The sequence below is a fragment of the Erpetoichthys calabaricus genome, chromosome 13, assembly GCF_900747795.2.
Source record: "Erpetoichthys calabaricus chromosome 13, fErpCal1.3, whole genome shotgun sequence".
NCBI lineage: Eukaryota > Metazoa > Chordata > Cladistia > Polypteriformes > Polypteridae > Erpetoichthys > Erpetoichthys calabaricus.
In genome coordinates, this window is record NC_041406.2 from 20,816,496 (window position 1) to 20,831,909 (window position 15,414).

A 15,414-nucleotide genomic window follows, 5' to 3' on the forward strand; every position below is an offset into this window, starting at 1 on the left:
GGGTTTGCCATTTTCGTATTATTTTTTTTTTTTTCCCCTTTTCCTCATTTGCTAAATTACACCTGTTACTTAGCATCTGACAGAAAAGACTTCGAACTAACAAGAAAGTCAAATAAATAGCAGGAGCATTCCTGGAGAGCCCAGGTTGTACAGCTGCGATCAATTTCTCACCGCTCCTTAATCCCCAGCTATGATTTCTTCTGAGCAATAAATGGGCGCTTCCTGCTGTTGACTAGAAAGACGTTTTCAATTAAAAAACGAAAGAAAAAAATCGGCTTCAGATGGTCGCATGCAACACAGCCGAGCTATTTTTGATTCCTAAGGAGCCCGTTTGGTTCTAACAAAGAATTATATCAAATGTAACAGAGACGTATTTATTTATTTATTAAAGTAAAGTAAGTCTATTAATAACAGACCATCTATTTATGGCTTGGTGCCTTTTTTTGGTAAAATTCCCTCCTGTTCAGCTGTCTCGCCAGGCCGATCTGATAAGGAGACCTCATTTGGCCAGTGCTCAGTGCTCGGTGTTTTCTCACACCGCGTCCCCCAGTGAGCTCTTTGATATCAGGAGCCACAATTCCTATGAGTTTTAAATAGCGGCCTTCACATTACAGCAATCGGGACGAGAGCAGGCCAGTCAGCCCAGCAAGGCTCGCCAGTCTTCACCAGTGAATTCTCCCAAAATGACATCAAGTCGAGTTTTGGAAGTCCCTCAAGTCCTACTGTCTACCACACTACAGGAAAGGGACAGGAAATCATCGTTCTGGACTCCAAACAAAGCAACGCCATTAACATTGGATTGGCTGCGTTATCTCCGCCGAGAACGATCAAGACCGCCATTCTCAACTTTGATGAATAGGCCTTATTCCAGATGTCGGTTGTTCTCTGTGTCTAGAAAAACGTCTTAATGTTTGTGTGACATTCACCCATAACAAGTTTCTGTGTCCCCATGTTCTTAATGATCTCATTTTACAAGTAACCGTCTCGATCCACTGCACTAATTGCTGTCCTAATTTTAATCACTCCAGTCAAGCCACTTCCTAATCTCCTGTAAAGGCTCGGCGCTTTTAATCTTTCCTCATCACTCACCCCCTGGAATCAGCCTAGTCGCTCCACTCTGGACTTATTCTAGTGCTGCTATGTCCTTTTGGGAGCCCAGACTCCATACAGGACTCCAGATGAGGCCTCACCAGTGAGTTATAAAGCTTCACCATAACCTCCTTGGACTTGTACTCCACACATCAAGGCGCTGTATAACCTGCCATTCTGTTAGACTTGTTAATGAACACTGTCTGGACGTTGATAGTGTGTGGTGTCCTTTCTATTTTCAGACCTCTCATTGTGTATTTAAACCCCTACATGTAATGCTTTACATTTACTGGCATCTGCCACAGATCTGCCCAGTCCTCTATCCTGCCCACATCCCTCTGTCCTGATCCAGTGGATTCTCGATTATCAATTTCACAAAAGATACTGAGAAAACAAAAATTGGCTGTTAGGACGTTTCCCAAAAGAAAAAGCCAAGATGGCAAAAACAGAACGTTACCCAACAAAATAACTTGAATTTTACTCAAAATCCAAAGGTTCAAGTGCAAAACAAAGATAAATAATAACAAGAAGAGAATGAACTTCTAGGGCTAAAGTTTATATTCTAAAATTGAAAAGCGTGTGTGGCGGACAGCCGGGTCCCATGCCCGGTAGGGACGCCCCTGTTGCATCTGTTCCGGGGGAGCGACCATGGGCAGCTCAATACCAATACCTCCCTGGCGGACGGTGATCCCCCAACCTGTCGCATGGCTCCATGGGAGTTGGAGTCCTCCACAGCCTGGTTGGGGGCTCGGATGGCCGCTAGGGGGAGCTGCATGGAGTCAGCAGCCCGGCTGGACGAATCTTCAGCCCCACCCGGAAGTGCAATTAGGTCCAGGTGGTCAAGCACCTGGAACACTTCCAGGTGGGCTATAAAAAGGGCCAGCCACCACCACTTAAGAGCCAGGGTCGGGAGGAGGAGGACTACGCTTGAGGAAGAGTGGTGGTAAAAGGGAGAAAACTGTTGGTGTGTGTATCAAGTGCTTTTGGACTGTGTATTGCCTGTGGGTCACAGGGAAGACGTGCGCCCACGGGTGAAGAAAATAAAAAGTCTATTGGTTTATTACATGCCTCTGTGTCCTTCTGTGTCGAGTCAGGTGCCTATATAGCGCCTTTTGTTACACCTGAAAAACGAAACCAAACTGAGAGCCAGAAAAAGTCAAACCGGCCAAACAGCACGAGCCTGACACGCCGGCTCTCCAGATCCCAGTTGTATTCCTTGGCCTGGACATCGCTTAGGGGTTTGGGAGTTTAAGGAACACAATGAGTTTATTTATTTTCTGTCATGTAAATCTGCTTTATGGCAGTGCCATGTTGTGATAAGGCTTCCACAATTTTGTCCATTGTGTTTATTTGCGGTGCCATGCAGTTGTCACACAAGACCAGCCAGAGGTCAAAGGTGTAAAGGTCACTGCTGTGTCGTATGTTTTGTAGTGATAACTATATAATTTCATGGAGAACTGAGATAACAAAGTTTATGATATTCTGTAATTCAAGCCAATAGCGACCAATGATGAACAACGGCAAATGAATTAAAAATGTCTGTCAGGAAAAAAACAAAATGTGTTGCACAATCCGTGTCACGTGTCACCCAGGGTTTACGTTTTATGTTCGTTTTTGATTCTTTACGTGCGTCTATCATTATTTTTGGTGTTGTCCGTGTAGAGAAGCTGCCTTTGTTATGTTCCATGTGTTTTGTGTGGTGATCCCTCGAGGGGCGAGGCCACCTGCCAGTCACCGCCCTGTCAGTCCAGAGGGTCTTTCACAGTTCCCGGCAGTTCATTGTCAATGTGCTCTGTCAGTCGGTGAATTATTTGTCTTTTGCCCTTCTAATGCCCGTTGTATATTTTGGAATTTTGACCTTCTTGGTATTTTTTTGACCACTTTGTTCGATGGGAATTGCCATTGTTTCAGGCAACTCCATTTTGCCTTTGTGCTCTACAGATCTTCATCGTGATTTGTGAAGAATGCAATTTTAATTTAGAACAAGTCACGGCTTCCACGTATTCCTTATCCAGGGTTTGACAGTGATATCCCCCTCTAGTGGACACTATTAGAAGTGTTTGGAACTACATACTTTTTAGTGCTTGTGCCTCCTACTTCATGACAGTCCACATGTTACACGCTGTTTTTCGCTAACGTTTTGTTAAACAGATACTTCTGGAACATCCTAAACAGGAAATGCAGTTGCGAGTTTTTGAGCACAGATCTCTACCTCTCTACCGGGAAGGTGCACTTCTGGAGACGTCACACGTCTTCCCATATGTGCACAAATCTACATCTGGTTTATTTCAGTTGCAGGGTTTTGCTCAGTAAGAATAACATCAGTCCTCTAATCGAGATGTTCCCAAACAATAGAGCATTTCTGCTTTAACTCATCGTTCTACATTGCAAATCCTTCTCTGGCACATCTTCTCCCGTTTCCATGAACTGGATGAGATGAGTTTGAGAGTGTCGTGTTATGGTAATGATTGTCAGTTTTTGAGTTTGGGGTTATACTGGTCCAGAGCCGACCATAGACACAGTGGACAAGAACAGACGATTATAACCAGAAACCAATGCAACATCATTGACAACCTGAGCAAGCAATACATGAAATCAAAGAAATGTGCAAAAATTCAGAAACACGTTTAAAATGCAGATGATCATGCAGGCTCAATGCTAGAGCAGACCCCCATCATGTCATTTACTGTACGTATCTTAATACACAATTTAGATTAGATACACTTTATTAATCAATAGGAGAAATTTAGATGTTTACAGAAGCAGAAACATAAAAAGCAAACATACAGAGTTACAGGGAAATAATACCATCAATCAGCAGATGGATAATAAACTGTAAATGTGTGTTTGTGCAGAAATAGCAAATTAAAGAATACTAGCTGTGCTAACTATCTAAAATAGGTCAGTAATCAACGTAGACCTCTATTGCAGTGTATGTAGTAATAAAATGCATTGCATTTGTCATTCCAACAGATGGTGCATCACAAACATTTGTAGTAATAAAATTCATTACTGCACATGTTTGTGATGCGCCTTCTGTGGGAATGGCAAATGCAATGCCAGTGTTACATGCCATCTGGTATGAGATTTGTCAAAGCAGTGTTAATGTTTACCATGCACCATCTGTTGGATGACAAATGCAATGCATTTTACTACTACACGTTTGACAAATCTCATACCAGATGGCATATAACACTGGCGTTGCATTTTTCATTCCCACAGAAGGCTCATCACAAACATTTGTAGTAATGCATCTTATTACTACTACATATTTGCCATGTGTCATCTGTTGGAATGATAGAAACATAGCAACCAGATGAACACAAAGATACACAGACAGGTGAATAAGTAATCTGGGATGTCAGGAGGATAGCAGTGGAGCAGAAAAGGTGCCTGTGGCTAAAAGAGAGTGCCTCCTGGAGAGGATTTTCCATGATGGCATCCAATTTTGCCACCATCCCCTTTTCCACAAACAGTTTCCAGCGTGTCCAGGGTTGGCCCTGTGGTGGAGCAGGCTTTCCTCATAAGTTTGTTCAGGCGTTGTGCTTCTTTTATGTTCAGGTTGCTTCCCCACAGCATACAGTAGGACAGCCCACTGGCTGTTATGGACTGGTAGAACACTTCCAGCAGCTTGCTGCACTCATCAAAAGACCTGAGTCTCCTTAGCATGTCCAGTCCGCTCTGACCATTCTTGTACTGCCTGATTTGTTGTTTATGTGACCCCCAGGCACTTCTAGCTCTGCACCCCTAACATGTCCCCCACCAAATGGTGAATTATCTTAGAGGCATCGTGGCACGTTGGAAACCCACCAGCAGCTCTTTTGTCTCACTGATGTTGAATTGCAGGTTGTTGTCCCTTCACCACAAGACAAAGTCCTCCACAAGCCTCCTGCAACTCCGACTCATCTCCATTGTTACTGCCGCCTATGATGGACGAATCATCTGAGGATCTCTGTAGGTGGCAAGTGCTGGAAGTCTGCTGCGTGGAGGGGTAAACAGGAAGGGGGACAGGAGAGTTCAATGAGGACCTACAGCCCCTCAGCCTCACAAACTGCTGTGTGGTGGTCAGGTAGTCTATGATCCAGAAGATTGTGGGGGCATCAAGATGACCAGTCTCCCCCTGTCAATCAGACAGAACGGTGATTTCTAGAGTTGCGTTTTCTGGATTTCATTTTTAATATCACACATATCACATACATTTCAGTTTTTGATTTTTTAACAATTTACAAACCTTTCTGAACTCTTGTTGTCACTTTGGGCTGTTGAGCATTGATTGATGGGCAAAAAAGGCAAATGCATCCATTTAAAGCAAAATCCACAGTACAATAGAGTGTGGAGACAGTGAAGGGGTCTTTAGGAGTCCGCTGACAAATGCAATGCATTTTACCACTACACGTTTGTCATGTGCCGTCTGTTGGAATCTCATACCAGATGGCATATAACACTGGCGTTGCATTTTTCATTCCCACAGAAGGCTCATCACAAACATTTGTAGTACAGTAATCCCTCGCTATATCGCGCTTCGCCTTTTGCGGCTTCACTCCATCGCGGATTTTATATGTAAGCATATTTAAGTATATATCGCGGATTTTTTGCTGGTTCGTGGATTTCTGCGGACAATGGGTCTTTTAATTTCTGGTACATGCTTCCTCAGTTGGTTTGCCCAGTTGATTTCATACAAGGGACGCTATTGGCAGATGGCTGAGAAGCTACCCAACTTACTTTTCTGTCTCTCTTGCGCTGACTTTCTCTGATCCTGACGTAGGGGGATTGAGCAGGGGGGCTGTTCGCACACCTAGACGATAAGGACGCACGTCTAAAAATGCTGAAAGATTATCTTCACGTTGCTATCTTTTGTGCAGCTGATTCCTGAAACGACATGCTGCACGGTGCTTCGCATACTTAAAAGCTCAAAGGGCACGTATTGATTTTTGATTGAAAAACAAACTCTGTCTCTCTCTCTTTCTCTCTCTCTCTCTCTCTCTCTCTCTCTCTCTCTCTGCTCCTGACGGAGGGGGTGTGAGCTGCTGCCTTCAACAGCTTTGTGCCGCGGTGCTTCGCATACTTAAAAGCAAACGGCCCTATTGATTTGTTTGCTTTCCTTTGTCTTTCTGACAGACTCTGCTCCTGACGCGCACTCCTTTGAAGAGGAAAATATGTTTGCATTCTTTTAATTGTGAGACGGAACTGTCATCTCTGCCTTGTCATGGAGCACAGTTTAAACTTTTGAAAAAGAGACAAATGTTTGTTTGCAGTGTTTGAATAATGTTCCTGTCTCTCTACAACCTCCTGTGTTTCTGCGCAAATCTGTGACCCAAGAATGACAATATAAAAATAACCATATAAACATATGGTTTCTACTTCGCGATTTTCTTATTTTGCGGGTGGCTCTGGAACGCAACCCCCGCGATGGAGGAGGGATTACTGTAATGCTTCTTATTACTACTACATGTTTGCCATGTGCCATCTGTTGGAATGACAGAGACATAGCAACCAGATGAACACAAAGAAACCCAGACAGGTGGATAAGTAATCTGGGATGTCAGGAGAATAGCAGTGGAGAAAAGTCCCCCAGAGGTGCCCGTGGCTAAAAGAGAGCGCCTCCTGGAGGGGATTTTCCATGATGGCATCCAATTTTGCCACCATCCTCTTTTCCACAAACAGCTTCCAGTGTGTCTGTGCCGTTACTGTGGAAGTTCAGCCTATCTGTGACACTTCATGTCAAAATTCAGAAATCTGATGGATTACAAGTCGACGTCTGGCCAGTGACAGATCCGTAATTCTGAGATTCCGGTACCCACCACCACTTCCATGAACTCACAAACAATTCTCAGAAGGAAGGCCACAGCCCTCCACGACGCGTTAAACATGAGATCGGCATGTGTTTTTTAATTTCCCTAGCGGCCGGGCTTGAGAGATAACCGAGTCGTTGCTTCTGTTCCTCAGAGGTAGACGTTTGGCGGCACGCTGGGGGGGGGGGGGCTTTTCAAAATGTACCTGGCAGTACAATTCAAACATTCTCGGTATGAACTGAGAAATCCCATCGTTTACGGGCTGAAGACATTTTCCCCTTGGCGTTTCTTGGCCACAGATGTGTAAATTCTGCCAAGACGGAGACAGAGATGGCCTGCGTTGTGCGCCCGGTGCTGCCCTCGGCCCTGGCCTTCTTGTTTTATGTGACTTGAAACTGACAGGCTTGCTGGGTTCATCCTCGGGTGTGAAGGTTATCTCAAGCGCATCACCATTATGCTCATTATTCTTTCTTCTTTGTCTTCCTCCCATTACAGAAAACTGCTGCTGATGGTAAAAGACAGGAAATCATCGTTCTGGACTCCAAACGAAGCAACGCCATTAACATCGGATTGACGGTGTTACCTCCGCCAAGAACGATCAAGACTGCCATTCTCAACTTTGATGAATATGCCTTAAACAAAGAAGGGATAGAGGTACAGCGTTTTCGTTCTTTTTTTTTTTTTGAGCCGCTTCAGACGATCCGCACATGTGAAGTGGTGCCGTGCTGTTTCATGTTAGGGTCTGTAATTCCAATTAGGGGGTTTGTGCTTTCAGCATCCCATCTGCTCTGATAGCTTGAAATGGGTCCCACATTACTTACCCTTGAATGTGGTTAAATGGAGCCAGACGTGATATCAGCTACATAACGTCCTTGTCTGGCGATTCTCCTTGAGTTGTAATATCAACAAATGTGCTGACGAGGGTCTTGGTATGCCCGCTATGAAAGCCGTTATGTTTGAGATTGACAGATTGTTCTGTCGGCTTCCGCTTATCTACAACTCATACTTTCCTTCTTAAGGAAATAAAATACAAATAATCAGCCTTGTCTATGCCATCTTGACAGTCTTAATGGATTTGATGTTAACTTAGCCTCAAAGCAGTGGCCCCTGTTTGCACATTCTCTCTATGTCTGTGCTGGGGGCTTCTCCAGCTGTTCATAGGACAACTGGCCACTTTAAACTGACCCTGAGTGGGCCCAGCCATGGATGTGGTGCCCAGTCCAGGGTTTCCTCCTTTCTGGTTGGTGTACCTGCACCCCTGAATTGAATTAAGTGGTCTTAAGGATGTTATGGTATGACAAAGAAATTGATAATTACCTGAAACTTCCAAGGAAGCAAAACCTTTGGAAAAATATGTTGTCCTGTGTAACTGTTTGGAGGCATTTCTAAGAAATAGTCAAGGTGACTCAAAAACGATGTTGAAGGGATGAGGGCAACCAAACAATATGGTAAACCAAACCTCATAGGCAGCCTTGTTTATCATTGTTGTGCTAAAGTTGAATTCAGCACAGAAAAGAGAAAGGAGCAGAAAAAGAGCTGCAGTCATAAACAAATAAATATTAAGGGAGTAGCCAGTAATATCTTAAAAGTACCATCGTTAAGACCAAAATGTTAAACAAAAGCCAAAGGAACCCAGCCTAAAGATCCATGAAACTACAGAGCTTGTAAACCGTGACGTGTAAAGGTCTTATCCGCAATCTCGGATGAGCAGTAAGTAGCAGTGGTGACCTTTTCCATTCTGTTTCATCAGAGAGATGAGCCTCTCTTCTGTTTTTCAAGGACCAAAATCCCAGAATTCCTTATTCCTCATTAACTGCATTAGATGCAATGGACTTCTGGCTGAGCGCTCATTGGTTGTCAGCCCTCCCATACACACAAACCCACCCATGCGAGTTAAGACAGAATCGGGGTGAGTCGTGGACTGATTGAACTGCGTTGCTGAGGATTTCCAACTACACTCTTGGTGGTCATGGGAGCACAGACTGCCTCTGTGGGTGGGAATCAGCCCAGGACCACACAAGCGTCTCCATCTATGTAGATGCTGAACTACTCTGTAGGCAGCTATCAAGGATTTGAACTTAACACGTACTGTTACAGTGGAGTGACCTGAATAGGAGGGACATGTGCCCACCTTGGCTGTTTGAACACCAGACATGCCACCACATCTGCAGCCGCTTGGTGACCCATCCTGCTGCAGAGAGTTGCAGTAGTCCAGACGTGACAAGACCAAAGCGTGGATCAGGAGTAGTTTAGCCTGATTCTATAGCAGTACCTTTGTAAAGTTGTTTGCTTCTGATGTAGCTATGGACAATCCACATTACGCCGCTCAGACTGGCTTTCTGTTTATTTTATCAAATATAAAATGGCTTCTGGGTGGTACAGTGGAGTGTAAGGACACCAAGTTCACATCCCAGGTTCTCCCCATATCTGCCTGGGTTTCCTCCCACTGTGTGTGTTGGCCTTGTGATCGACTGGCATCCTGTACCCTGTGCTAGCTTGGATGGGCTGCAGAACCCCAACCCTAACCCCAGTGAACCCCAATCTGAATTAAGTAAGTTGTAGCAGCGCTATCTGAATTAAGAAACTGAAACTCCCAGCAGTCCCTGATGTGGTTCTTTTGGACATCAGTGAAGGGCACAGGGGCTGTTGGGGACAAGATCAGCCAACGGACCCTTTAAAAGGGGTCCGGCTAGCCAGGAGGAGGCTGGAGTTTGTGTCTGGGTTGATCGTCTGTCATTTTGTCCTGGACTATCACCTGTATGGATGTATGGAGAGTCTCGTGCCTTCCTGTTGTGTGAGTACTGAGTTGGATTGGGTATCGAGCTTCAGCAAAGGGAGCGCTCTCAATCTCATCACCCCTCAGTGCAGTTCACATTTCTTACAGCAACCTGATCTCAGGATTATCTTTTCTTTATCATTCCACAGCCCCGGTTGCCGATTCATATGAACAGCATGTTGGACTTTGTGTTTATCGTGTTTGTAGTTGTTTTACGGGTTTTATTATATACTAGGGGGCTTTGCTCGCCAACCCCTCCAGGCTGCGCTATGCACCAGCCACTTCATGTCTCTGCCACTTGCGTATGTGGGTTTCACTTTCACCAAACAACAAATCTTTTAATTCTCGCGGATACGCCTCTTCATTGGGAAGAAACACTATTTTTCCCTGATGGCAACACGAATTTGACGATCTGCAAGTCTCAGAACAATATATTCGATCTCTTTTCGCTGTTCCGTTATTTCACCGAGTAATAATTTCCATTTGTTAACGCTAATGTGATCTTTACTATCATTTTTTGGAGACTTTTGAATTTTAGTACTTTCATTATCTCTAACCTGCTCTGCATGTGTATCACGCCAACGTTTTTGAATTCTTTATGACGTTCCATTTTGTCATCTACTCTTTGTCTTTTATTTACGGCCCAGGGTGTTATTAAATCTCTTGGCACAAAGTCTCGTCTCATAGTACGTGAAAGTATCTCTCTGAAAAAGTCACGTCTCATCTCAGGCTAAAAAGTCACATCTCGTCCCAGGATTTTTTGTATATAACAGAGAGATGTGATTGCCGGCAGGGAGCTGGGGGCCGGATTGTATTTGTTTGTTGTTTAGTTAGATTTCTCCTGCTATTTTTATTTAATATATTCATGTTGATTACCGTTTAATCCATTTGTTTCTGTGTCTCTGTGTGTGAGTGGTGCCAAGGCTGGGTGCGTTCGTGGAGCTCCCACCAAATAAATAAGTCAGCGAGCACCTCAGTGAGCACTGCAGGGTTAGAACATGACATGAGAGTAAGTGGGCCTTAGAGAACAAACCAAGAGGCACAGACATGAGTCGTCTTTGGTGCAGCGACACTCAGAAGTCAGCACTGGAGCTGTCCATCATTAAGCCTTCAGCTTGGTACCTTCTACCAGGCCGCTCTCTGACTTGGCACAGCCAGTAGTGTGGGGACAGACTGGCACTTCCCATGAGCCTGCATTTGGATTGAGGGGGTTTCAAAAACTCATGCGTGGGGGAGTGTACTGTTATGACCTGGGGTGAGATTGTGTGATGACCCTGTCACCACTCTGCGTGTTTACTCAGTCCTATGAATCAGACCACCTTATAAAAGGCTGTTTGTAAATTAAACTGTTTTTAAACTGTTTACAGAAAATTTTGACAATGATCCCAACGGAGGAAGAAAAGCAAAAGATCCAGGAAGCTCAGCTGGCTAACCCTGACATTCCTCTCGGGAGCGCCGAACAATTTTTGCTCACCCTTTCTTCTATCAGCGAACTGTCTGCCAGGCTCCAGCTCTGGGCCTTTAAAATGGACTATGAATTAATGGAGAAGGTAAGTACTGCTGAGTCAGCAAGAGCCGCAAGGTCTTCGAAATTTTCTGATTGAAAGCCAAAGCTTTTACTAGGGAGGAAGTGGAATTCCTGCAGCTCCTGAGACTAACAAATACGCCATCTTTGTTTTCTAATTATGAAATGTATTATCTTGTAAAATTATCCTGAATTCAAGTGTGGTAAACTGAAAAATACAAAAGTAATCTGGAATTGCTAAGACGTATGGCGTAGAAACCTTCTCTACCAATTTGCTGTCCTCTGAGCTTGAGGCGTCTCTCATTGTTTCCTTCGGGTCCTCTCACCTGGCGGCACTGGCTGAATTGTCCGTCTCTGCTCAGCGGACACATTAAAGGAATTTTCCACCCAAAAGTGATATTTTGTATATGTTACTTACCCCAAGTAGTTTGTAGTGATGGCCAAGAAAAAAATTACATTATATTTCACTGCAGAACAAAAATAACCAAAAGTCTATGGTGACCAGTGCTGGACAACAGCAAACCGTATCAAAACATCCATGAAAAACTCACCTTTATAATCTACACGTGAAGCCTTCCAGTCGTATGCTCACAACATGCGCGTGTTTAATAAAATAAACTCAGTAAGACACTCCTGTGAACTGAAACCAAACAAACTGAGCCAAGAAAGAGCATTGACTTGTAATCCCGCCTCCCTCCCCATCATTCAGCCCAGGAGCAGCTTATTCATTGGATAACATTACATATCATGTGACATCAATAAAAAGTGTATACTGAGAGACGAATGCCACTAAAGATTAAAAAAATTGAAGTTAATAAATATAATATTAGGAAGAGACATATGCCTCGAGAATAAGCATGTGACCAAATGGGGGAGCCCTGGTGCCCCTAGACTCCAGACACAAGTACACAAATACAGTCAAGGGTACAAATGAAGTGAACCTGTCACAGGTTCTTCCTCCAAGTCACCAGTAGCTACAAGCTCACAATCCAACACAATGTTCCTCCGCTCTCCCCAAGGCAAGCCTTGTCTTTAACTTCCCAACTCCATCTCCCTGACAGGGGTGAGACGCCTCCCTTTATGGTGGACCTAGGAGTGGCAGTACACTGCAGAAGCACTTCCAGGCCATACGGACGTTCTGTAAAGCATTGAGCTTTTTTCCCAGCAGTGACACCTGGTGGCACCCAGGGACCCCATCAGGGCTGCCCTTCTGAACTACAAGACCCAGGAAACCCTGCAGGTTTCTAAACTGAGAGTAAACCAGAGAAACAGCACCGCCTATCGTGCTGGGGGTTGAATTGATCGTGATATTCAGCCTCCTTCAGTCTATCTATTATTCCATTTCCCTGACTGGGATTGAAATTGGGAACTATCCTGGCCGGGATGCATCTCTATGTTTTAATTAGGGTATTATACTCCAACCCAGTCAGGACGCCAGTGCATCTGTTATAACATCTACAGCATGTGTCATATGCTTCAACAAGAAGAAGGTCGATTCCCCCATGTAATTTCACAGCCTGCTGCTAAATAATCCCAGAATGCTCCAGTTGTGAATATACAGTATACTGTATATAAATGTAACAATGGGAGGCGAGTCTACAGTTCAAATGCTCATTTGCATCCAAGTGTGTTCTGTTTGCTAGAAGTGGTTTATCTATATGTGTGTATATATATATATATATATATATATATATATATATATATATATATATATATATACAGTAATCCCTCCTCCATCGCGGGGGTTGCGTTCCAGAGCCACCCGCGAAATAGGAAAATCCGCGAAGTAGAAACCATATGTTTATATGGTTATTTTTATATTGTCATGCTTGGGTCACAGATTTGCGCAGAAACACAGGAGGTTGTAGAGAGACAGGAACGTTATTCAAACACTGCAAACAAACATTTGTCTCTTTTTCAAAAGTTTAAACTGTGCTCCTTGACAAGACAGAGATGACAGTTCTGTCTCACAATTAAAAGAATGCAAACATATCTTCCTTTTCAAAGGAGTGCAAAGCAAGCAGTCAAAAAAAAAATCAATACGGCTTTTTGGCTTTTAAGTATGCGAAGCACCGCCGGTACAAAGCTGTTGAAGGCGGCAGCTCACGCCCCCTCTGTCAGGAGCAGGAAGAGAGAGAGAGAGAGCCACAGAAAATCAATACGTGCCCTTTGAGCTTTTAAGTATGCGAAGCTCCGTGCAGCCTGTCCTTCAGGAAGCAGCTGCACACAGCCCCCCTGCTCACACCCCCCTACGTCAGCGCAAGAGAGAGAGAGAGAGAGAGGAAGAGAGAAAGTAAGCTGGATAGCTTCTCAGCCATCTGCCAATGAAATCAACCTGGCAAACCAACTGAGGAAGCATGCACCAGAAATTAAAAGACCTATTGTCCGCAGAAACCCGCGAAGCAGCGAAAAATCCGCGATATATATTTAAATATGCTTACATATAAAATCCGCGATGGAGTGAAGCCGCGAAAGGCGAAGCGCGATATAGCGAGGGATCACTGTATATATATATATATATATATATATACAGTATATATATATATATACAGTATATATATATATATATATGTACAGTGTATATATATATATATATATATATATATATATATATATATATATATATATATATATGTAAGTATAAAATGCTAGGGATTGTGACCGTGACACGATTATTCACAAATCATTTGTACCAGAACCTTGATTTTGATCTTAATCAAAAGCTTATGACACGACATATACAGGCGAAGAAAAGAAACTGAACAGTATCAACCTCCGCAAAGTTATCAGAGTTTATATTTGTTTTATGGCAAACTGCTTGAGAGTTTGACATGGCAGAAAAGAAAAGAAAAGTGACACCTGCTGAGCGTGGAGCACATTGCTGTGGCCACCCATCAGAAGAAGAAGAAGAACAGCAGGGCCATCTGTCAAGTATGGTATTCAGAATACACACGTAACAAACACAGACAAATGCCTGTGTAGACTGACCTGTGCTCCTGTCCTCACACCAATGTGACTGTTATGATCACAAAAATACAGTGCTGCCAGTGTGATAAAGAACTTGAGCGGCGACATCTCCTGAGCATCAAGGCAATCACAGGAGGCAGTTCAGTGACAAAAAATGAGAAACAATACGACAAAACACACTCAAGCGAGAGATAAGCCTGGATTGAACAACTGGCTCATACCATGGCTTATCGACGTGGCAGGCGTATTCCACAATAGAGAATACAATGACAAAAGTATAGAAATGGGTGACGACACCATAGAGGAGATCATCAAATACTCACAACTTCCGCCCATGCAAACGCTGCTCTTCCAGGCTCATATTGATGTTTGCTTGAAGAGCGTTGATTCCAAAACTTCGGGCCGGTATTTTTTAATTCAGAAAACAAAAGAATCAGTTGCCAGAATGGTCAATATGAACCACCTGAACTAATAACAGACATTACGACACTGACAGGAACTGAAAGAGGAAGCTGGTTTCAAATGCACGAAATGTATCAAGAGCTCCTTGTCTTTGTCATCGATGGGAGCCTCTCCCGATAATCCCCCAGGACACGGTGCACACACGTTCACTTCCCTTTAATTTTAGCACCTGAGGGCCGTGAGTTCCATTAGTTTAACAATATTTTAGTAAGAACCCATGTGTTTGGGATCTTGTGAGTGTACAACTGGATGACTCCGCATGTGGATTATGTAACAGGAGTAATTTGGGATTTTTTTTTCATGGAGGTTTTGATATTCTTTTCTGTTGTCCATTGCTGGTCACTGTAGACTTATACTGCACCAGAAACTTCTCAGTCTCTGTTCTGCATGAAAACATTTTCACTACAAACTACAATGGGTATGTAACGTAAAAAATGTCATTTTTAGGTGGAGTGTCCCTTTAAGGGTGCTGGCATGATGAATTGGGAATATTTAGTATCTCCGGGATGTTTTATGCTTTCTAGACAAACCCCCCACACCCCAACTCAACCCAACCCTGTATTGGATTATGCAGTTATGATCATTTTATGTAATAATGTTTAGGAGTATAAATTTAAAGAAAAATGAATGTGTCTGTGATTGGCAGGAAGTAGCGGAGCCCCTCCAAGACTTGAAAGAAGGGATGGACCAGCTGGAAAAAAACAAGACACTGAGACATATCCTATCGACCTTGTTAACAATTGGAAATTTTCTGAATGGAACAAATGTAAGTCAATTTGAGCAATTATTATTCATTTAAGTTA

At 43.6% G+C, this 15,414-nt stretch overlaps 1 protein-coding gene across 7 annotated transcripts in view; it reads left to right on the forward strand.

The window, feature by feature from the left end:
- LOC114664022 (FH1/FH2 domain-containing protein 3-like) overlaps nt 1-15,414 on the forward strand; it is a 722,250-nt gene that overhangs the window by 643,237 nt on the left and 63,599 nt on the right. For all 7 annotated transcript variants that reach the window (XM_051935624.1, XM_051935621.1, XM_051935625.1 and 4 more), the window contains 3 exons: nt 7,377-7,535; nt 11,025-11,207; nt 15,258-15,377. In XM_051935624.1, coding sequence (XP_051791584.1) covers nt 7,377-7,535; nt 11,025-11,207; nt 15,258-15,377 — 462 coding nt within the window. The remainder of the gene's footprint in view (nt 1-7,376; nt 7,536-11,024; nt 11,208-15,257; nt 15,378-15,414) is intronic.